The sequence below is a fragment of the Sus scrofa genome, chromosome 9, assembly GCF_000003025.6.
Source record: "Sus scrofa isolate TJ Tabasco breed Duroc chromosome 9, Sscrofa11.1, whole genome shotgun sequence".
In the NCBI taxonomy this organism is placed as follows: Eukaryota; Metazoa; Chordata; class Mammalia; order Artiodactyla; family Suidae; genus Sus; species Sus scrofa.
Genome location: NC_010451.4, coordinates 21,006,349 through 21,028,086, shown reverse-complemented (window position 1 = coordinate 21,028,086; position 21,738 = coordinate 21,006,349). Strand labels below are relative to the sequence as shown.

The following is a 21,738-nucleotide window of genomic DNA, read 5'->3' as shown; positions in this document are numbered from 1 at the left end:
TTTGCTCTAGGAGACAGTTACATAGTAACCAATACTTTGCAGCCTTTAGTTCACTGGTTAATTTCACTCTCCTACAGAAGCAATACTTTTCTGAATCTCCTATCCAGGGCCCTTTGAGGTTGGTTTTCTACTCTGGCCAGCAGGAACACAAAGTATTCATGGCTTTGTGTAACCTCAGTGATTATTCCCTCTGTTCCTTTCAGGTGGTTCTTTTTCCAACCTCAGTAACTTCCTCCCATGCAAACAGAAGTACTTAGCTTAAGTCTCGAGGGGACCCTCTCTAGATCTCTATGCCCTGTGTGCAGCTTGGTCCTCTCTTGTATGCTGCCCTCTGAGCTTCACCTGCTTTGGCCTCTCTGGACTCCCAGGTCTGTTTCCTCAACCCAGGGAGACCTCTGGGCTCTGCTGTGCTGCTCCCTCCCTGGGCTGCAACCTGGAAGCCCTCTCCAGACATGAGCTGGGGCAATCAAAGGACTCATTGCACTTGCTTTCCTGTTCTCAAGGATCAGTGCTCTGCACTGCTTCATGTCAGCATCTGAAAACTGTTGTTTTTACAGATAGTAGCAGATTTTTTAGCCTTTTCAAGTGAGAGGGTAATTCCAGTTCCTAGTCTTCTATGTGAGCTCAAAGTAAATGTCAAAACCACTTTTGGAGGCAAAGTTTTTATTACAATATTATGATTATCTTTAACAGAAGGGAGTGAAGATGCCACTCCTTGGGAAGAATTGCTATGTTCTGAGAAAAACAAAATTTAAACTTCCAACTACTGAAGGTCTGAGCTCCACTGCCAGTATTGCCACCTTGGGAAAATTACCAGTTCTTTCACCAGTAAAACAGAATAATATCTATTATCAGGCTGTAGGGTTTGAATGAGATGTAAACAATCTATGATATACCAGAGGCATCTCATACATTTTAATTTCCCTCTTTTCCTCCTAAAAATGAATATCAGAAGGAGCCATTTGTTAGGGCTCTGCCTGTACTGATAAAGGTAATTCCAAGCTTTTCCCTCTCAAATATATAAGATCCTCTCTCTTATAGGGGAAAAAAAAATCATAATATGCTATTGAAAATCCAGTCACAAAATGTAATTCTAGGAAAACTGCCTGTGAATTTTTACCCTGTGAAATGAGTGGGAAGGAAGGGCCACACATCCTGCCCTGTCTACTTCTGGTTTGGCTTCGGCAGCTTTTTAAGTGGGGAACAATCCAGAATTCCAGCTCTGTCAGGAAAAAGCGAACAAATGAAACAGATGACAAATCATTTCTCTAAGACCTGAAGCCAAACTGGCTCCACTAGCTGCTGGAATGGTAGTAGAAGCCAATTTCCTGGAGTATTTACAAAATCATTTGTAAGGATAATACTTTCCAGATGTTTACAGGGAGGGCTAAGGGTGGCTTTTTAATCTGCAGACTCCTCAGTCTTAGCATATATTCAACAGGCAGTTGTGAGAACGCCACCTCCCACCCTAACTCCTCCCCTCAACTCCCTTATATGTAAAGGCCCAATTTAGGCAGGAGATGGGGAATGAGCTGTGGCCTTTGCCCTTCCAGCGGATACCAGAATCTACAGAAGCAGCAGGTGAGTACATGGCCACGCAAAAATGGAACATGCTTTACGGGAGGTGTTAGCAATGTGCTTCAGAAAGACAGATGAAAGATCAGCAAAACCTTCAAAGAGGAGGTGACTGAATATTTCAGGATACATGCAGAAGTGGCGCAGGGGAGGAAAAGAAAACATTCTAAATCAAGAGAGGGAGGCATACCTGGAAAATGGATCTGCGGCCTGATCTGGATAGGATTGGAGTGTGTCAACTAGAAACGTTTTTAGCTGAAAGTAACAGGATCCTTGACTAATAGAGCCACAAGCGATCAAGGTTTGTTTGCTCAAAATGCTCAGAGGAATATGGTTACTGGCAGTGATTCAGTGGCTCAAGAACATCATCTGGGAGACAGGTTCCTTCCATTTTTCTGCTCTGATTTCTTTAACATGGTGGGTGTTCATCTTTGTACTTTTCACCTCACGTGTGCAAGATCGTTGCCATAGATCCAGATCCCATTAACTAGTGTTAGGAACAGGGGAGGAAAAAAAAAAGGAAAAAAAGGAGTTGAAAAGAGCTTCCCTTTAATCAGGGGGGGGAAAAATTCCTGAGAGTTTCCCAGACTTTCCATGACATGTTATTGGCCCAAACTGGGTCACATGACCATCTTCAGAGGAAAGGCTGGAAAAACATCTGGATGAGGAGGAGTAACATGAAAGGCCTAGAAAAATCATGATCCATCCCCTTGGGCTGGGCATATTGCTGCTTTAATAATTGTAATCCCCTTTTTGAACTTTAAATTCTAATGAACAAGAGTTCTAATTTAAAAAAAAAAAAAAACCTAGATGATTTGATTATACCTCCAGTTTTGTAGATTTGTTAAGAGAGCCTTACTGCTATTCCTGAGAATGACAGGCTTCCAAAAACTGTAGGCTCAGATTTAGATCCAACTGAATTGCTTCCTGTAGTTTTTGCAGGTTTTATCTATATTACAAATTAAATTTCAAAGGGAAGAAGTTGTTCATACAAAACCTCTCTTAATACACTTAAATACATTTCCATCTTAGTAAGGAAATAACTGCTGCCTTTCTTAAGCATCACAAGGCCATTCGATCATTCATGCCACAAACTCTTGAGTATTTTGATGAAGCCAATACCTAGTCAATACCTAGTTTGACCACTGGCCTCCGGTCAGGTTTATATTTAAAATAATGCCATGGAAATGGCACCTACTTTAATAATTCTGAGAGGAAAAAAAAAAGCCTTTCCCCCCACTTCACAGACTGTGCCTCTTCACTATGCCAAGTCTGGTAGGGTACACCTGTCACACATGCCACTGAGACATGACTCTAAACACTCCCACTTTGAATGAACGGCCCCTGACTCACTTCTGAGGGGAGAAAAACCAAGCAAGCCACCTCTTTTCCTTACGACATTCCTTTAGGCTCTTACAAGTCTCACTTTCAATCTTCCCTGAAACAAAGAGGAAAATAAATACTTCATTTCTTCCCCTGCAGAACCCAAACTGAAGAAATTAACGGCAAAGATGTGGCAGGAAAGCACAGGCTTGAGAAAGTAAAGACGGAAACAGGAGCGAAGAGGTAAGACTTGAATCATGTCTCATGCCCCCCCTTTGGCATCCAACCCATAACGACCGACCAAGGACAGGGTCATTTCCTGCTTTGCACCTTTTTAGGCCTTTGGCATTAATCCCACTCTACAGCCGCAGGGTCCTCTTGTGGGACCAAAATAACCTGAAAAGAAAATTCACTTAAGGGTTTAATTGATGGAGTTCCCTGGTAACACAGCGGGTTAGGATCCAGCATTGTCACAGCTGTGGCTTGGGTCACTGCTATGGCACAGGTTCAAGCCCTGGCCCTGAAACTTCCGCATGCCAAGAGAAAGGAAGTTAATTGATGACTGACAAAAGTTTAATAGATATCGAGGAAACAGGCCTCAGAAACGACCTGACCCCAAATGAAAGGACAGCGGCAAGTAAAATTCCTGGGTGACTTCAGCCAGTACAGGTCCACAGGTCCACCTGTGGAAGCCTGGCGCCCCCATCACCGAAGGAGGCTGAGACGGGTATGTTGTGTGCTAAGACCAGGAAACCTGCAGCCCGAGGTTTGCTGACACAATCAGAACGTCATGCTTTGGTGGGGATGCAGACCCGAGGGGGCATGGGCAGCACACGCCAAACTGAACTAAAAATGGAACAGGCAAACTGCAGTGGCTTATGAGCCAGATAAAAAATTACAAATTACACCTGGCCTGAGACCTTTCTTGTGGACCAGATGTGTGTGTGTGTGTGTGTGTGTGTGTGTGTGTGAGAGAGAGAGAGAGAGAGAGAGAGAGAGAGTATTGCTGGGATTTTCAGGTCTGCACAGACAAAGGCTTACAGCCCCAGTGTTAAGGGAGTTCTCGCTGTTATTCCTTTGCTGTAACCCTGGTACCTTGAATAGCATCTTGAAGTTAGTGGGCGCCCAATAAATCTTTGTTGAGTGGCTTTGCTGAACCAAAGTTCTGTATAGTCCATGTCAGTTACCTCCCCATTTCCTGCCCCAAACTGAATCTCCACCTCTACTCAGAGAAACCACTGAATGTACAGAGGGAGGGCAGAGGAGAGGATGTTTGGAACACTGTTGATAATCATGGAAAATGGGAAAACCTAGAAGGAAAATGGTGGAGTAAACGGTTTCATGTTAGTGATTACTAAGCAGCAGCTACAAGGAAGAAACATGTCTATATGACATGGAATTTTTTACCAGTCATACTGTTTGATGAAAAGAGGAAAAAAAAAAAAGGAAAGAAAGAACAGAAGCCCAGTGCATTATTTCCTTTAGGACACACTTGAAGGAGGGAATGGTGGGAAGAAAATGGAGAAAGCGATAGGAAATAGGAAGTGAGTTCTCGCCCCGTCTGTGTAGCCACAGCAAAGGTCAGGTGAGGTCAGGGGGTTGCTGAGAAGAGTCCGGCTGTCCTGGATTTAAAGGCCCGGCATTCAGAGGAGCGTCTCTTTCCACACCTGTGCAGCTGTTCTCCATACCTTCCTGCCTTAGAAATGCAGGGCTCTATCAAAGTCACCGTCCCTGGAGATGTTTCCTGCATTTGCACATCCTTCGAGAGCACCCGCCTGACCCCTGTCAACCAAGGGAGCAAAGACGCGCCCGCATTCAAGGCGCACAGTTGGAATGTGACACCAGCCAGCAGAAGAAAGGCAAGAGGCACGAGGCCAGACTTAGGATGCCAAGGCCAGGAACGAGGAGACAGGAGAGAGCTGCGACAGAGGCATCGGGCGGGGCGGAGACCGCATCAAAAAGCAAGAAATCAGTTACCAGACAGCAATTCTGTCCTCCGGTGAAACGTTATTCCTGGTACCCCTGCAGCCTCGGTTCCATCCCTGGCTTGGAAACGGAGATCCCACATCAAGCTGCTGCTCACCGGGGCCCCCACCCCGACCCCCCCAACACACACGAGCGGCACTCGCTGTCCTCTGGATGTAAAAGAGCACTCACTCTCTTCATCACGGCCGGAAGCTTCAGGCTCCACAGCGTCCTGCTGCAGTTCTGCGACAGTGGCTCCATCGGGGCTAGGCCTCGGCCGTCCTCTGCTTCCAGAGGAGACACCTCGACGTCAGCCTTCCTCCCTCTGCGGTTACCCTTTTCCCTCCTGTGGAGATTTTACAGAGTGACTGAGGCTACAGCTTGAGACAGGAAACAGCCTTAACCCTGAGGTCGCGGTATCCAGGCAGGGGAAGCCCCCTGAGCCCCAGGAGCCGCGGCCCCGGTCTCCTCAGGGCCACCGCAGGCCCTCACGCGCCGGGCCTTGCTGACTCCACACGAAGGGCGGGCGCACATGAAGCCCCGCCAGCCGCGGTTAGGAGGGAGGCACAGGGCTGTGCCCCTGCGAGGATGCAGCCTGCCTGCTTTGCACTCATCGCCTCCTCCGCCCAGCCCTGCAGAAAATACTTCTTTCTTAGCGTTCGCTCGGTGACTCATTTTCAGTTACCTAGACTGTCCATCTGCAAATGAGCGCCCAAGAGACAAGGAGCAGCAGGTCAAGGTGCTGGGGAGAGAAAGGTTAGCAGACATCTTAGCAAGGTCACCGTTCAGAAGCCAACACTTGCCTCTCTGTGGAGCGAAAACACATCCACGGAAGAATGACCGTGTTGCTCTGCCCAACTGCTTTCGACACATGCAAATAAAACCAAATCACAGGGAGACCTCAAGGACTCTTAGGGCTTGGTGACTTTGATTCAAAGGCAGCAAGAACACCAGGCCCACCGCTCCCAGGGGGCATGTCCCCTGTGGCCCTGCCAGTGAGAGGAGGATGTGCCACAGCAAGTGGACGAAGCTCCTTGGGGTGAAGGAATTGATTCTCCTTAACAAGGCATTGTCAGAGGACTCCAAAGCTCAGGGATGTGATCAGACACAAGTGGAAACATTTTTGTCGGCATTAACAACTCAATCCCATTAGCCCAGACAAAACTCACAAGGAGATGAATACTCAATAAGAACGTACTGTGTGACAGGTAACCAGTCTGCATTTCGTCACAAAAGACATGTTTGTTCTTGAAGACAGTAAATGATAAAATCTGAGAGCAAAGAGTAAAAAGATAAAATTCTAAACCAAATAACCACCGACTAAAAAGAAATAAAAGCAAAAAATAAACTAGGTATCAACTGAGAGAAGACAATGCTTATAGATCAAGAGAAAAGTTACAGAAGGAACCAGAGAATTTATTTTAAAGACAACGGAGAACCAATGGATTTATCTCAGAAATGTATAATAAAATAGACTAAACTATTTAATGGGAAAGAATCTAATAGATTTGAGACCATTTTTTACCCTGCAACTTCAGTCTTTATTTGGTTGGAACTAACTCCTCTAGGATTTTATTTTAATACAGGAAACAACCATAATTCTATTAACCACCTCAATGCACTATTTTTTGGTCTACATGAAGATATAGAAAATACTAAGGGGGCATATTAAGTGTTTAATGCAATCAGGTCTAGTGGAAGGAAACTTACCATAGACAGGATGTCTTCAGCATATAAATGGACCAAAAAGAAAAGCGTATTTTGGAATGGAGATATCTATTTGACTTTATTTCTGGTGCCAAGGTGTCAATTAATACCTGGTTAGTTAGTGGGAGAAAGACATTCATTCTGATTGTCTTCAGGAATATAAACACAATTTGTGTTTGCTTCAACAACTATCCTTTGCAGACTGTCCCAAGGAAATCCATTGTACATCTCTATTCACCACTGCAAATTAGTTCACTGTTCATCCTAACTATACATTCTGTATTGTACTCTGTTGCATGATGGTTATTTCATTTTACATTTTTTGTAAAATAAAAGATGGTTGTAAATATATTTTAAAAAGATAAATCATAGAAATTCACCTTTTGACCAGTAAAATTTTACTAAACAATCTCATCATATTTAGTAGCATTTGTCTTTCAATTTCATAGTCTTTTGATATGAATGAAAATAGTAACTTATGGATTAAAAAGTTTTCCATTTAACCTGACAGGAAAAATATTATAATTTCTGAATAGAGGAAATGAGATGCAAGTAGCAGTGCTTCCTTCACTGTTGTAATACTTCATTTTTAAAAGTAAACACAGTACCAATCATCCTTTTGATTCCAGTGAATAAAAACGTAAAACTTAATTTATTATCAGTTTGGGAGTCTGGAGCCACAACAGTCCTTTAACAGTATTGCCTAATAGACAAATCCATCCGAAAAAGGTAATCACAATGCAAAACTCTGGCCTGATTAAAGTGGCTCTCTCTGTTACCATGGCACCAGAGTCTGCCTTTTTGCTGAGTTTCAATCTGCCAGAACAACCAAGGTTAGGATTACATGTAAACAGAAGGACACAAGGCTGGACGAAACCGAATATGGACGATTAAGCATTTTTAAGAGTCTGGGTTATAATCTTGTTGCAACACAAGTTCTATCACATAATTAATTTACAGTAGCCAAAAACTTTTCAGCAAAAAAATTATATTAAAAAAATATACCGTTATCCCTATATGTTACATTAACTGTAGACATCGCAACCACTTACCACTTAAGCCTTGTATTAACTTAGAAAAGAATAACTTGTCCCTGAAACACTCTAAAGAGTGATCATATTTCCATCAAAGCCATCCTGAACCAGCTCATCAGCAGCAGTCACTCTGTCATTTCTTTAACAGGAGTGAAAATGGTGACAATGATTTTTTGAAAAGTGGCTAGAGAACCTGCATCCACTTGGTGAAGAAATGGACTTGGGAACAACCGCTGCATTTTTATAATGCTTTTAGTCATCAAACATCTGCAGAGGTAAAACAGCTAGGGGAACAAACAGCCCAACTTGCCCAAATACTTTTGTTCCATAGGATTTGATCCCTTCGAAATCAACCATGGCATATAGACTTAGCTCTGAAGAATTGAGTCCTTAGAAATGAAAACAAACATAACAAACCTACAGGAAATTTAAAAGTAACTTCATTTGCATTTAAATATTCAAGTGCAATGCTTCGGTAAAAGATTAAAACATACATTTCAGTTGTATCAGACAAGTCAATTTCCATTTGCTCCTAACCTGCCATTAATACATAGGTTCACTGGGCTGCCACAGAGCCCACCTGATCATGGAAAGAGATGAAGGTGTCAGGGGAAGAAGAGCACAAACAGCACGGCATTTATCCAAACAGTACGAGACCCGTCTTTGCATCCCTGAAGTAAGAATAGCCACTCTCTCTGATTAAATTGCTCTATACAAAAGCAGCATTGTTTGTGAAGAGTTTGCCTCATAACATTTCACTACCATAGTTACCAACTCAAAAGTCCAAAAAAAAAAAAAAAAATGCTGACCAAATCCATGTACCCGTGATCCTTTGTATCCTAAAACGTAGACATATTCTTAGTTTTAACCAAGAATGATATTGGAATGAACAAAAACATCTGTTAAAGTAATTTTAACTATACTCTTATTTGTTACTACATTTCTACATAGATTCTTTAATATTGCTTGTGGACATAATTTAATCAATAATATATCACAATGTCAACAACTACAGTGATCCAGAATAAGATTCTGGCTAGAGAGGGAGCTTAATTATTAAGCAACACCTGCCTAAAAAGCTTCTGTATTTCTGATTGGTAAGAAAAACAAACACAAAAAGAGGATCTTTCATTGAAATAACACTGAAGTTCAAGCTCAGGCCCCATTCTTTGTGTTCAACATATTTAACTCTCCAGGACAAAATAATGAAACATGAAGTCACATTATGAAATTAGCCATCTTCAAGAAAACTCGATGGGCAATTCTGGCGTTACAGTTGTATATCTTGGGTCCAACCTAGGGATGAAGTCCTGAAAGTGTTTAGAGGCACCAGTACCAAAAACATCAAGGACTTTTCGGTTCATGACATTAAACCTGTAAAACAGAGGACAGAGGGAACAAGTAGTTAATGACGTTTATAAAAGAAGATGATTCACTCTATTCAAATTACCTTTCATGGGGTGGGAGGAAGAAAAGGCTGACATGGCAAAAGGCACAGTGGGAGATTCAGAAGCCACTCTGATGCTCTTCCTTAAGAGCCACTGCCCCACATTTTCTTGAAAGAGATGATAACCTGAAACTCCATAGATTCCTATCACTATTTCGAATCCCTCTAACATTTTTCCACTGGACTGTGTCAAATAGAAAATAGGTTCATCATGATTTTTCTGATGAATAAAATCACAGGGCACTAAATAAACAAACAATGAGCTAACATTTCCCAGTGAAACCAAAGAATTAAATGTAACTTTTCTCATAATTGAAATTTTAATGTCTTACGATCAACAGAAAAGAGATCCAAATGTGCACATATTTAATGACTGGTGGGAAAGCGCATACAGAGTTTCAAATTTCTTCTTTCTTTTTGCTTTTTAGGGCCGAATCCATGGCATATGGAGGTTCCCAGGCTCGGGCCATGTTAGAGCTGTAGCTGCTGGTCCACATCACAGCTCACGGCAACGCTGGATCCCCAACAAGGCCAGGGATCGAACCCGTGTCCTTATGGATACCAGCCAGATTTGTTAACTGCTGAGCCACGATGGGAACTCCATAGGGTTTCAAATTTCTAATAGATACAGAAGAGTAAAAAACACATCTTCATTTTATCCATTACCGAGATAAAAAATTTTTTTAAAAAAGACCCACATTTAGCTAATGTGCATGATGGACCTTCTGTGTCTCGGTGCCTGATCATAAGCACTTCTCAAGGGAAGATACCAGGGTGAAATTCGTTTTGAGTCATTGGCCAATATCATTATTCCTAGAGCCAATAAATGTAGCTTTTAGTTCCTTTCCAAAGTAAGTTCCCTTCCAAAATAATTAACTGGTTGAACTCATTGATGTGAAGAAAAAAATACTTGACAAAGAAATACATGATCAAATAATAACATGAAGGATACACACAGTGTCATGGCTAAGAGGAAGAGTTCTGCAGCCCAACTGCCCAGCTCACCTCCTAGCTCCATCCTTGACTAGCTCTGTGATGCTGCCAAGTGTCTAACCTCTGTACATCTTGGCTTCCTCACATGTAAAGACCGGAATTGAATGTACCTATCTCACAGAGCTAGTTTAAGGATTAAACATACATGTATGTAAACGTGTGTTTTGTTGTGTGTATGCGCGTATCCTAAAACCACTTCTGGGACCAAAGCAAGCGCTATACAACTGTCTGCTCTTATTACTATTAATGACAGGAATATTAATGGCAGCTGCTGTTTACTGAGTGCCTACTAAGAGCTGCTACAGATACCTCCATTTTCCCACCACCATACAAAAATATGTATTATTGTTTCATTGTAGAGAGAAAGCAACTTGAGGCTCATGAGGAAAAACAACTTTCCCAACCAGTAACACGGCTCAAGGTATCAGAGCTGGAGTCAAACCTAGGTCCGTTCAACTCCAGAGCTTATGGTGTTTTCAACAGGTCAAGCTGCCTCTCAAAAAATTAATGTCAGGAAATGCTGACAACAATAATAATAAAAACAACATGACAGCAAAGGCAAAGAAAAATATGCTTTAAAAAGCAGGCAAGAGAGTATGATTATTTTTCCAAAGTGGAAATCAGCCAGTTGTTTAGGCATGATTTGCAATGAATCTGTTTAATATTTTTAATGAAAAAAGAAGAGATAAAAGACTTAAAAAATTGAGATTTAAGTTTGTTATGTAGTAACAAAGTAGCAGTTTGCAAATCAATATATTAATCTAGAACACTTAAAATATCTAAAATAAGATAGAGATAAGAATAGTCAAAATAATGTTTATGATAAAAATGTCTCATGTTATTGTCATTAAATATTAGGTCATACTGAATTTATATCTAGATACCTACTTTACCACTGAAAGACCATGCCCTAACATAGACAAAAAGATTCAAAATCTTTTTTATGGAAATTGCTTTTTTTCTGTGACCAGTTAAACATGTCAGTCACTTACTTGCCCTTGGTGAGCCTTAAAAGAAACTTCCAGTAAGACGGTCGCAGGTTCTGAACTTCCATGACAGCCTAAGATTAGAGTATTTGATTTGAGATTTCTTTCAGTAAATAGCAAATATTATAGCAGTCTTAGGCAACAAAATACTTTTATCTCTATTTTTATCTCTATTGTACTTCAAAAATGACAGTGATGACGGTAGTAACAAAAATATGCATTCAGGTATAAGGTGATACCGCTCAAGAATCTTTGTAAGTTTGCCTTTAAATAGGGGTATTGCTCATGAAATAATGATTGAGTTAATAGTCATTATTATTAGGAAGCATTTGTTAAATACCCATCCAGATAGTTGGCACTTCCCTAGTTATAAGAAGTTTACCAACTTGGCAGCTTTACTGTAAGTGCAAATAAAAGCTGTCCCCAAAACTTTATAACTGCCCTAAACCCATTAACATCAATAAAGATGACGACAGAACTTCAAGAGGTGGAGCAACACTTCTACTACACTAGATTCTACCCCTATCCTCACTGCCCGAGTAATACTGGGGAAATGCAATTATTCTTATTTATGCCCATGGTATCTTTTTCCTAGAAGAATTATAGTTAAAGTAGGGCATTCGAGCCAAGGTACCAGAGTGGTAATTTACCTATAAAAATTGTACTCTATTTAAACCTAAATTTTGTTGTACTTACAAAACATGACCTGGCCCACTAAGTTAACATGTTTAATGATTTGAAACTTACAAGTGGATCTTGCTAAAACAACCAAAAAAGTGTAAAATATAATACACTGAAATGTTACCAGACCTTTATTTTCCCCCCACTGGTTCAATGTACATTAGAAACAGAAAATAATTCTGTTTCTCATTTCAAAAGGCTATACTTACTGCCTGGAAGCAAATTGCTGTAGAGATGGAATAGATGATAGTGTCTGCATGGGGAAAATAGGGAACCTTTCCTGCTTCAATGCCTTTGAAATACATTGTCTGCAAAACAAGCATAATACAAGACTTCAAGGAAACAACTTTAAACAGCATTAACAACAAAGTGGAGCAACATGTTCCCTAGCTACAAGAATTTCTTTTCTACACTCCTTTCAGAGCTCAAATCACGGGCTGCACCATCCCTGATGGTGTTAAGTGCCGGCCCTTCCCTTTCTCTCCTTCCCTCACCCCAAACCCCAGATGCCATAATACTACTTTGCTGTGAACTTCAACAGCACTTTAGTTCTACCTCTTTCATGTCATTCCTCATTGCTTTTTCTACAATGCCCAAGTCCTCCCTTCTCTGTTAGATCTATTCATTCATTCAGCACGTAATGGCATTAGCTAAATGCTGGGCACTATGCTGGAAATGAGGGATTTAAAATGAATAAAACACGGTTAGTGCACAGCAGAAATAACTAATGCATTCTAGTAAGGCTGTAAGATATCTGTGCAGATTAAATGTGTAGATCATCATACGTGGATGTATGTATATCTACATTTATCACGTTTTTACATACACACACACATACATACATACATGTATGTATGTGTGTGTGTACAGGCTCCCCACAGGAGGGAGCAACTAGGACAAAGGACCAAAGAGAATTTCAGAGATGACTACATTGAGTAGTATTTCTCAAGCCATCTGCAGTGAAGAACCACTTTTTCAATTTTCCACTTGTCATGACCTGATGCTTTAATAAATTGTCTATACAGGTGATTTTTACTTATAATATTCATTATATAGTAATACAGCATTTTAATATAAAATTAACTTCAATTACTGGGAAAATGCCTATTATATTATAGTCAATAATTCCAAAAAGGACATGGTAAGCTTAGTCCTGATTTCCTGTGTTTTTAAGAGTTATGACCTGCGCACTGTATATACCAGTTTCTTTTGCCAAGATCAGATATCAGCCTGTTGATACAAGAAATACACCAAGACCACTGCTTGTCCTAAAACACTCTAGTCATTCAGAGAAAACTTTTACAAACCAGATCTCAATTTTGGATTGCCCCTATGTCAAAGAATATATTTTTTTGCTGGCTAAAAAAAATTTTCTTTCTCTCACTCCCCTTTTCCTATTAGCAAGTCCTGTCAACTCTATCCCCTCAACACACACCAAATCTGTGTACATCTCTCCATCTCTATTGCTGTTATCCTGACACAAGCCACCATTTCCTGCCTGAGACTGTTCTCTCTCAGAATCCAGGCTTGCCTCTAATCCATTCTCTATATAAATAAGCCAGATGTTTTCCTTAAAATATGAATTAAATTATGTCTCTTCCATGCTTAAAGCTCTCTAGTGGCTTCCAAAGGCCCTGAGGGAAAAAAAGTTCTCCTCCCTTGCTCCTCTCTCTCTTATTTGGATAAACCAAATATGTAATTTCCTTAATGTCTTTAGGGACACAGATTTTCAATAAATTTGTAAAAATTTTTAAAACCTTAGCAGTGAATCGGAAGTATCAATATGCAATATTTTCTCTTTCTCTAAAAAGAAAGGAGAAAAAAAATACGATGCATTGGAAAGACCAAGAAACAATGACTAGCCTGGGAGCAAAAAACCTCCAGCACCAAGATAAAGTTTTCTAACTATATTTCTCACTAAAAGAAACTCAAGGCCATCAGAGAAAAGAGTGATTCCATGTCCAGAGCAGGAAACATCCCAGGTGAGCCTGGAACATCTTGTTTTATCACAAAGCAAGGAAGCTATCAAACACTGGCACTACGACACTGGCGTTATGTCAAAACAAACAAACAAAACCCAACAAGGAGTTCCTGTCGTGGCTCAGTGGAAACAAATCTGGCATCCATGAGGGCACAGGTTCAGTCCTTGGCCTCGCTCAGTGGGTTAAGGATCCGTCATTGCCATGAGCTGTGGTGTAAATCGCAGACGCAGCTTGGATCTGGTATTGCTGTGGCTGTGGTGTAGGCTGGCGGCTGCAGCTCTGTTTAGACCCCTAGCCTGGGAACCTCCATAGGTTCTTACAGAAAAAAAACCAAAAAACCAAAAAAAACGAAACAACAAAAAAGTCAACTTGAAGAGGCTCTTAAAGATGGGGCAATGTGAATATAATGACTGCAATGGGTTGAAAAAAACCAAATATGTAAAACTCCAAATCTTCATAATAACTTGAAAATAAAGACTTAGAGGTCAAATTTGCAGGATGCTAGGGATGAACTCACTGCAAATACTAATAAAGGAAAAGTAATCAAGCACTTTATTATGACTTTGTGAACAGACTATTTCAGAGTAACCAGACAGCTGAAAAGGGTAAGTTATTTTTAGAATTTCCACTAATAAATGGAGAAGCAGTAATATTAGATTATGATCATTTTGCAAACCTCAATGAAATAATAAACCCTGGTAGTGATTATTAACGGCTGCTAAAACAACTAGGTAAAAGACTAACGGGGACGCTCATGTTGGCTCTTTCAACACTGAGCCCACACACCAGTCCCGCTCAGCATCACAAAAAGGGAGGCAAGCAGACATTTCTGTGTTTCCTAATGTGATGGAACAGGAATTCACACACACAGTAAAGGTGAAGTTTTGTTTCTACCACCATCACCCCCCTTAAAGAAACTGAACCTGAACTTGCTGAAGTCACTAGATCTAATTAGTAGTTTATAGAAAATCCATGCGTTTAAGAAACATGTTAGCACCACACCGGTAAGGATGCAGTCAGCACAATCCCAAAAGTGGGCGATTCCACAGAACTAATAACCTAGATTGTCAAACATATGGCAAGGAAAAAAAGAAGAAAAAAAGGAGAAAGGGGTAACTATTATAAACTAAAGAGAGACTTTGGCTCTTGACTAAAACAAGGGATTTAAAAAGACACTAATGAGATCTCATTGAAATTGTAAGCTTTAACTGGATAAGAATAATATTAAAGAAAGAGCAGATTTTTTAAATGTATATGTATTTTAATTATACCCTGGTGGCATTGTTGATGTATTTGTTTTTAAGGAGTTTTAATTCTTTTTTTTTTTTTTTTTTTTGTCTTTTTGCCTTTTCTAGGGCTGCTCCTGCGGCATATGGAGGTTCCCAGGCTAGGGGTCGAATCCGAGCTGTAGCTGCTGGCCTACACCACAGCCACAGCAATGCCAGATCTCAGCCGCATCGTCAACCTACACCACAGCTCACGGCAACACCGGATCCTGAACCCACTGAGCAACACCAGGGATCGAACCCGCAACCTCATGGTTCCTAGTCGGATTTGTTAACCACTGAGCCACGACGGGAACTCCCCAGGAGTTTTTATTCTTTAGCTTTATTTTTTAAGAACTCTTTCTCCTGAGTTGTTTACGGATGAAGTGATTTGATATCTGGGATCTGCTTTAAGGTAATTTGGTACCTGGGGGTTTGGAGCAATATAGATGAAAGAAAACTGGCCAAATGCTGTCAACTGTTGAAGATGTATAATGGGTACATGAAATAGGGAAACTAACTTTATAAATACTTTCATAAGATTAGAATTTGCATTTGAACCTAGAATATATATTTGCTGCTAAAGCCGCTCTGTACCCTTTGGCTGTACGTGCAGAGAAGTGTTAACTTACCTCCACCAGTTTGGAAGCTAAATACATGGAAATCGTTGTGCTTTTATAAAACATCATTGATATTCCTGCCAAAAATCCTGAAACAACAAGTAAGGCAAAACTGATCAGAACTCAAGGTATTTCTTTGTTATTAAGTCACTCAGACATGTTAATTCACTTAAATAGAAAGAACTGATTTGTAGCACTGCCTTTTGTTACAACAAAATCGAGGACAGTAATATGCACGATGACATTAAAAGGGGGCAAATTCTTATTTATTATCACATATTTTTAAATTTAAAAGTTGACCTTCGGAGTTAGGAACCACAGTTCTGATACATATATCACAAGAAACTTTACATTCTTAATTTAACTTTTAAAAACAGCAGTGGTCTTGCCAAATATAATGATTTAAAAAAAAATTTTTTTTAAAGGCTACTAATAACATTTCTTTTTCTTTTTTTTTTTTTCTTTTTAGGGCCGCACCCATAGCACATGGAAGTTCCCAGGATAGCGGTCGAATCAGAGCTACAGCTGCCAGCCTACACCACAGCCACAGGCACTCAGTATCCAAGCCACACCTGCAACCTACTCCACAGCTCACAGCAACGCCAGATACTCAACCCACTGAGCGAGGCCAGGGCTCAAACCTTCATCCTCTAAGATACTGGTCAGATTTGTTTCCACTGCACCACAACGGGAACTCCCTACTAGTATCATTTTTGATTTTAAGTGGAAATATTTATTTATCTATTCTCCTAATGGCTCAAATGATGTTTAGTGTTGTCATCACACTTCTCTCCATTGCCTTCCCTATAAATAGAAAACCAAGGTGGCGGGAGGCCTAGAATACTAATAGTAGCAATATTACTAATAAATGTCTGGAAAATTGTTTATTTAGCTTAATACAAATACTGAACTTAGACAAAAAATGTTTAGTTTTTATTTTTATAAAATTATTTGCATTCCTAAAAAATTATTAAAATATGTTACTTGTCAGTGGTAAAATCAGAATATTTTAAGAAATGTATTTGCACTTCCATTAGTCACCTATGTAATATTTTGAGTCTTTATGTTCTTTTGTGACATAGTCTCTAGAATTTCTGGCTGTAGCCGGACAGATACCCAAGTTGTTATATTGCCAACTCAAAACACCAGAGGCAAGAATGCCCCGATATATATATAAACTTCACAAACACAAAATGTTTATCCTAGTGCCTTGACAGGGATTCTATAATAGAGAAAGGAAGATACAAAGAAATCAGATGAAAATAAAAAGTGTTTATGATTCATTCCTACCACTTTTCTGATGTACTAATACAAACACACACACACACACACACACACACACACACACACACACGTGTATACATTTTATCGTTGTTTTACCAGCTATAACGGCATGCAGTTCATCATCCAGGTTTCTAACCCAGCGCAGGAAGCAACTAGTACCCTGTATCAGGAAGAAAATACAATGACTTCAGTTGTTTCAGTTCTAGGGAAAAAATGCATGTAACATTTTTAATGAATGAGTCACTAGCTGAACTTTCAAAAGAAAGCTGGAGTAGTTACATTAGTATTAGACAATGTAGGCTTCACAATGCACAGCACTAGGCACTATCTGATCATGGCAACACATGGTAGATTGCAGAGCAAGGATTATTACCATCGATAAAGAGGAACATTACAAAATGGAAAAAGGGTCAGTTCACCAAAAAGACACAAAAGAAATAAGATTCGTTTGTCTGTTCTTCTCTTAATTACCTTCTTATGAAGATGAAAAAAGATTAGGAAAATTTTAAAATATCACATAGGGCTTTGGAACACACTTATTTTCTATAAGAGATTTTCTGACCCAGTTGTATTTTCCTCAGTTTAATACTATTAGTTTATATTACCTAAGCAAATAAATAGCAATAAAGATGACAACAAATAAACAAAAAACTATGCTCTCAAACTATGCTGGGTAGTGGAGAATAACCAACCTGGGCTAAAAGTGTGGGATATAATCTACAATCAACATTTAAGATTTTATGTTAAGACTAAATACAAACATTACGTCACAGGAAATGAAAAAGCATGTGAATATAAATACATAACTGCCAATATTAACTCTTGTATATTCAAAGACATTAGTGATGCTTATAGTTTGTCACTTTTCCCCTTCCATTTCAAAACATTTTATCCACATCTACATTTACAAGTAAACTTTTACACAAAATGATAATAATCATCTTATACAAAGTAATTCCAGAATTCATTTTTTCCCAGTATTTTCTTTTAGCAACTCTGTGTGTGCGCATGGATACATGTCACACGCATGCATACAGGTCAACCTTAGTGAACGCGCATTTTACCATTTGCATTGAGAACCTAAACTTTAGGTTTGGTTTTTTTTTTTTTTTTTTGTCTTTTTTGTCTTTTTGTCTTTTTGTTGTTGTTGTTGTTGTTGCTATTTCTTGGGCCGCTCCCGCGGCATATGGAGGTTCCCAGGCTAGGGGTCTAATCGGAGCTGTAGCTGCCAGCCTACGCCAGAGCCACAGCAACGAGATCCAAGCCGTGTCTGCAACCTACACCACAGCTCACGGCAACGCCGGATCGTTAACCCACTGAGCAAGGGCAGGGACCGAACCCACAACCTCATGGTTCCTAGTCGGATTCGTTAACCACTGCACCACGACGGGAACTCCTAGATGTTTAATAAAATATGTCAGTGACATGACTTACATGTTAGTGATTCCCATTAAAAAAAAAAAAAGGCTACTGCGCCAAATTACCGAGTACTGTGTTGTGGATGATCCCTACACGTGTGTTTAGGTGTGTTCTTACTTTGGCGTGGATACATTTATAGGAACATACAGAAAGAGGTGGAAGAAACTGGTTTATTTGAGGGAGTCCAGTAGAAAGTGAGCGGGTGGAAGATGGAAAATAAGGCATTGGTTATATAAGTTACAAGAGAAAATCCTTCCTTGTTCTATCGAGGGTTGATTGATATACGCTAGAAGGGTATGGAAATGCTGAAACTAATAACCAGGTAGTAAATATGATTAAGAAAAACAGACCATGTATAATATTAACATCACATTTGATGTTAGACATCAGGAAGTTCTTATGTTTTCAGTGACTACATATTTGCAAAAAAGAAAATGAATTTTTGAAAATCTTGTAGTATTATGTATAAGTGCAAATGTATCCTAGAGTTCCCACTGGTGGTACAGTGGGTTAAGAATCTGACTGCAGCGGCTCGGGTCGCTGTGGAGGCATAGGTTCGATCTTCAGTCCAGTGCAGTGGGTTCAAGGATCTGGTGTTGCCACAGCTGTGGCATAAAATTGCAGCTGCAGCTTGGAGTCCATCCCTGGCCCAGGAACTTCCATATGCCGTGAATGTGGCCATAACATTTTGAGAGAGACAGAGAGAGAGAGAGAGAAAGAAAAGAAGGGAAAAAGGGAGGGAAGGAAGGGAAAAAAGGAAAGAAAGGAAGATAGGAAGAAAGAAGTAAATATATCTATCCTTTCAAGCATAATAAATAGCATTTTAAAAGAAGAACTATCTCCAACCTCTGTTCCCAATATACTGTGTACATTAGGTGATAAGATACAAACACTAGAGAAAAATGATTTTAAAAAAATGATAAATGAGTTGCTAAGGCCATCTCTTGATCTCTCTTTTTTTCTTTTTTTGGCTTTTTAGGGCCGCACCTATAGCATATGGAAGTTTCCAGGCTAGGGGTCCAATCAGAGCTGCAGCAACACAGGATCCATGCCGTGTCTGCAAACTACACCACAGCCCGTGGCAACTCCAGATCCCTAACCCACTAAGCAAGGCCAGAGATCAAACCCACATATTAGTCGGGTTCATTACCCCAACAGGAACTCCCCCATGTCTCACTTTAACAATATCCATGTTATTTATTTCCCACTTTTCTTTCTGAAAGCCTTACCTTGTATATACTAACAAAAGAGCCCAGAAAAGCTCCAAGCTGGAAGTTTTCTTTATTGTAGAAGAGAGAAAGTAGCCGGGATGGCTGTGTAAACAGATGCCTAAATGCAGAGGGAATTCGGAGGCAGCACTGGATCAAGTATCCCACGCTAAACATTCTGATGAAACCCTAGAGAAAATTGGGAGGAAATTCTGATTTATAACCAAATTTTAAAGTCTGATAGATATAAATGTTATATTGTCTGGGAATCAAAACAGCACTAAAAAAAAAAAAAAATTAAGACCAGTTTTTATCACAGCTGTTTTCAAAATTAAGTCCTAAAACCTCAAACAATTTTAAAACAATTGCCCTAAAAATAAGGGTGAAATCTTGCAAAGACTTTAAAAAGTTTCCAAAGCTCTGGCCATGCCTGTCTGTGATCCAACTTCCACTTCTTGACATTTTGTTAACAGTAATTGGGATTTATATTTCCTAAGTAACAAACTGAGGTTTAGAAACAAAAGCACCGAAATTCAAAAAAAAAAAAAAAAAGTTAGCAAAACCAAGTGCTTTTGGAAATTTTAACAGAAAACACTTCTTAATCATTAAGAAGTTTGAGTAGGGATTCTTTAGACAGAAAAATAATTGTATTATTTGTTCAGACCTTTGGTATCAACTTTTTAAGTGATCAGGTTTAAAGAATTTCCCAGGAAAAGAAATCGTACTATCTAGGTTATTAGTTCTGTACTCAATGTGTCAGGCTAAAACATCTCTAGGGAACGGTAGCTTGAAGGTAAACAAAATGAAACTTGGAAAAGCAAATACGCTATAAATCCACATTTGCTATCAACACTTCTCTGTGACCCGCAACTATTTATAGTGTAAAAGGGAGCGGACAAGGCTGACTAACGTGGACAATTTGATTTCCGTTTCTAGGAAGATGAAGTTGGATGTCACTTAACACTGAGAGACTGAAAAACTCCAGTTATCTAGAAACAAAATGTTATCAAAAAGAAGAGTATTTTATCCAGGATTCAACTACACAGTGTAGTGCTGGTCTCCCATCCTCCAGCTCCTTCGCCCCCCCCACCCCCCACCCCGGAATGGAAAAAGTCACATTCTTAGCGGTGTCTACTGCTAAGGTGCAAAGGTCAGGTTTGTATTTTCTGGATAGCAGCCTTCTCTTTTAGAAAAACACTGAATTACTATGAAGAAACATTCATTAATTTACCTGAAACTACCTAATACCTGGTTAAACCATGGAAATTGGAATTGTCCAATCAATTAGGATGAATGAACATGCATTTGCTGAACTGAAACTGCCTAGCGTTTTGTTTCATGCATGAAATGGTCACACTTCGAACTTGTCGTTGATAATCTCGTAACATCAACCTAAGGGCTCACAGATCACAATCATGTTCAGTCGTTTCAGGCTGTTTTCAAGAGATCTATTCATCCCTCCATCGTTCACCCTTTCACGTATCCTGGAAAGATTCTGTGGATGCCTCTCCTGTGCCAAACTACTCTAGATGCTTGGGATAGAGTCTGAAGAGGGCACAAAGTTCTTGCCTCCATGGAGCATCCATGCTCATTAGAGAAAGAGAAAATAAGGAAACAAACATAAAATAATAACAGATTACAATAAGTGTTGTGATGAAAATCATCAGGGCACTGGGAGGGAAATCGCCAGGGTGACCTGTGTTAGACTGAGCAGCGAGGGAAGCTGCTGAGGATGTGGCATTTAAGTAGACACAAAAGAGAAGGAGCCAGCCTGAGAAAAACATTTCAGATAGCTTGCACAAAAAGTACAATGCCAAAAAAGACTGGCGGGTACTAACAAAAAGTTAGTGTGAATGGTGTATAGTGAGTTGAAGGGAATGTAATTCATCTGAATATTGACTCAGAGATATGGGTTTTTTTTGTTTTTTGTTTTTTGGCCACTGCATGCAACAGCTTAATGTTTGATCTCAGTTCTCAGATGGAACCTGGGCTGCAAGGGTAAAAGCACTGAATCCTCACCACTAGGTTCCCAGGGAACTCCCAGGGATGTGATTTAACAAGAGGTGTGACTGAGTCCATGGAATAATCAGGTGCACTGTCAAAATATATTTTACTCTATTTGTGGTATAAAGTTCTCACCCAAAGGTCTCCAAATAATTTTACATTCATGGACATAGTATTATAATTGGTACATAAATTAGCAAATTTATAGTACTGGTACACATTTGAAGGAATGACTACATTTTTTC

At 39.8% G+C, this 21,738-nt stretch overlaps 2 protein-coding genes across 9 annotated transcripts in view; one reads left to right on the top strand and one right to left on the bottom strand.

Annotated features, from left to right (window-relative positions):
• LOC110255411 lies at nt 1,553-20,802 on the top strand. The gene is made up of 4 exons (XM_021062619.1): nt 1,553-1,581; nt 3,058-3,141; nt 4,600-7,879; nt 20,426-20,802. The coding sequence occupies exon 3, from the start codon at nt 4,784-4,786 to the stop codon at nt 5,246-5,248; it is 465 nt and encodes a 154-aa protein (XP_020918278.1). The 5' UTR covers nt 1,553-1,581; nt 3,058-3,141; nt 4,600-4,783; the 3' UTR covers nt 5,249-7,879; nt 20,426-20,802.
• TMEM135 (transmembrane protein 135) overlaps nt 7,188-21,738 on the bottom strand; it is a 279,815-nt gene continuing 265,264 nt past the window's right edge. For 6 of the 8 annotated variants that reach the window (XM_021062615.1, XM_021062616.1, XM_021062611.1 and 3 more), the window contains 6 exons: nt 19,511-19,678; nt 16,959-17,022; nt 15,591-15,667; nt 11,921-12,019; nt 11,037-11,104; nt 7,188-8,978 (listed from right to left, as the gene is read on the bottom strand). In XM_021062615.1, the coding sequence (XP_020918274.1) occupies nt 8,846-8,978; nt 11,037-11,104; nt 11,921-12,019; nt 15,591-15,667; nt 16,959-17,022; nt 19,511-19,678 (609 nt within the window). In that variant the 3' untranslated portion in view covers nt 7,188-8,845. The remainder of the gene's footprint in view (nt 8,979-11,036; nt 11,105-11,920; nt 12,020-15,590; nt 15,668-16,958; nt 17,023-19,510; nt 19,679-21,738) is intronic. The other 2 variants (XM_021062612.1, XM_021062614.1) reach the window with 1 other exon arrangement.

Bases quoted from the DNA above. Each gene is read 5' to 3' on its own strand.
- LOC110255411 (XM_021062619.1), top strand. From the start codon at position 4,784: ATGCCAAGGCCAGGAACGAGGAGACAGGAGAGAGCTGCGACAGAGGCA.